This window comes from Piliocolobus tephrosceles, unplaced genomic scaffold, assembly GCF_002776525.5.
Source record: "Piliocolobus tephrosceles isolate RC106 unplaced genomic scaffold, ASM277652v3 unscaffolded_38463, whole genome shotgun sequence".
NCBI lineage: Eukaryota > Metazoa > Chordata > Mammalia > Primates > Cercopithecidae > Piliocolobus > Piliocolobus tephrosceles.
Window position 1 is genome coordinate 1 of NW_022322602.1, and position 2,258 is coordinate 2,258.

Genomic DNA, 2,258 nt, shown 5'->3' on the forward strand with positions numbered 1-2,258 from the left:
GTGACACAGGTTTGCCAGAGTCCCATGGTCCAGTTTTCCATTTCATTTAAGTCCAGGTTGAGGTTCTTCCAGTGTGGCAGGTAGTTTGTAAGACAGGATAAAACCCATCCCAGCAAAGATAATGAAACTCCAGCTAGTTGAGCCACAGTTCTAAATACTAAAGCCATTATAACGTCCTGAGAGCTTCAACCAAACTAACTCCTGTCCTTCGGTTGCTGTGAAAAGAAGTGTGACCCTTGTGTTATAACTTATGAAGCTCAGAAATATTTCTTCATTGTGTATATAGGAGAATTCTTGCCAGAGTTGCTATTGTTTGAGTCCATGTTGAATGGGTTTCAGAAAAGGATAGGGAAATAGTGCCACAAACCAGTAATGCCAAGGTGTGGCCAAGATCGTGTTTGTGTCCTGTGGGCTGGATTTTGCAGAAAGCAGTTTGTCACTGAAATATAATTAAGTGGTAATAATCCTCCCTTCATTGTTAAGGTTAAAATGGCTTTCATGTTATTCCCAACCTTTCTAACAAAGAATTAAGTCTGAATGCAAAATGTTTAACTGATGGTTTTGGTTCAACTCCTCCTGCTTTGTATTTCACTAATTGCACCTGTCAGATTTTCATCTCTTATAGTTCTCACATTTCAAATGTGCATGTTATGGTAATACTGAGTGTTACTTTAAAAAAATAGGTTCAAGAAAAGTATTTCTTAACCAAATAAATCAATCTTATCAGAAATATCTCTACACCTTAACTCGGGCCTGTGTTTCAGAAATTTCTCAGGCTACGTATACCACACGGCATTTGAAGCAATACCAAACTACGTATCTAGTTGATTTAACTGCATGCCTTTCTGTCACATTTACGCTTGTGTGCATAAACACTTTTTTCTTATATAGACTTTCTCAGTCGAGGAAAGAGTTCAGCGTTAGGACTCTGTAGGTTGGAGTCAGCGTTTCTGTTTTTTCACCACTAAAGTATATATCCCCATGTTAGTGATTTTTCACTGAACAAAGGAAAGTTTTTATTCAAATGACCTGATAATATCTGGATATCAAGAAAAATGTCTTTGGAATTGTTTTTCTTTCTTTAATACGAAGGTTTTGAGGGAAAGGACAAGAGAAGAGACTGGCCAGTATTTTAAATCTGAGAGTATCATGAGGTACTGAAAACTCTTCAGCCTCATAAAATCTTGTCGCACTGAGTGTCTGGTAATACCCTTAACACAAACCACTTCTGTTCAAAGAAGAAAAAAGTCATTGCTGTGGAAATAACACTTTGGGGTTGGCTTAGCATGTGTCTTTGCTAAAGTAGAACACTTAAAATCTTCAGATTGTTAGTTTTTTTCTTTAGGAAACAGAAACTAATGATCATTTCTAACTACCAACAACAAAAAAAAAAAAAAGAGAAAAAGCTTTCTAATACGAAATTTACACATTAAAGCTTGAAACTGACTATATTGGACAGCCACCACATTCTTTAAATAACCAGATCAATGAAGCTTGTTTCACTTCTACCTATATAATGCTTACCATAATCATTTTCTTTTAGATGAAATATTTTTCCTTCATTATTCTCTAGATTTTAGAGGGAAGTGGGTCTGCCTACTGTAGAGAAATAGTTACTGAATGAGAAAACGTGAGCATCACAGATTTAGCTACAAAACAAAGAGATCTTTGTCATCACAGTTGATACAGGATACATCTCTGGCCTCGTCGGAGTCTTACACTTGAGGATCTGCCGTCCTGTCTTCCAGGTAGGGACACTGAGTTTGCATTTGCGCCACTGCATAGTGGCCCGAAGCTAGGGGAGCGTGGCTGGAGCAGGCTGCACAGTTGAGCAGACACCCTCCCAGTAGAAGAGAAAGTCCAGCAAACCAGCCCAGAAAAAGGGCCTCCCCAAACTCCCACCTGGGGACAAAGTCTGGGACGTTCTCATCCCAGAACTCCTGAACCGTCTTGTGGGCAACCCAAGAGACAGGAACCAGGGCTATGATTCCCGAGGCCCAGGACAGAACTCCTCCCAGGATCAGCAGTCGCCTCTTGAGATCTCTCTGACCCTCTCCAATTCTCAAACAGTCCAGGCCAAACCCAGAGACCAGCAGGCCCAGAAACCCCAGCCCGTTTGACAGAAACATTAAGATCCTGGAGACCCTGAGTTCAGCAGGCAAAGCCAGGAAGGAGTCAAAGTCCTTGCACTGCATCCCCACTTCCTCTTGGGTGACACAGGTTTGCCAGAGTCCCATGGTCCAGTTTTCCATTTCATT

The 2,258-nt window shown here is 40.8% G+C and overlaps 1 protein-coding gene across 1 annotated transcript; it reads right to left on the reverse strand.

Moving 5' to 3' along the window:
• Nucleotides 1-1,715: 1,715 nt before the first annotated feature.
• On the reverse strand, nt 1,716-2,252 carry LOC113223078 (putative claudin-24; the record flags this gene model as incomplete). The annotated part of the gene is made up of 1 exon (XM_026452662.1): nt 1,716-2,252. A coding segment is annotated over one exon (537 nt), but the record flags the coding sequence as incomplete, so codon positions are not given.
• Between the last annotated feature and the right edge of the window lie 6 nt (nt 2,253-2,258).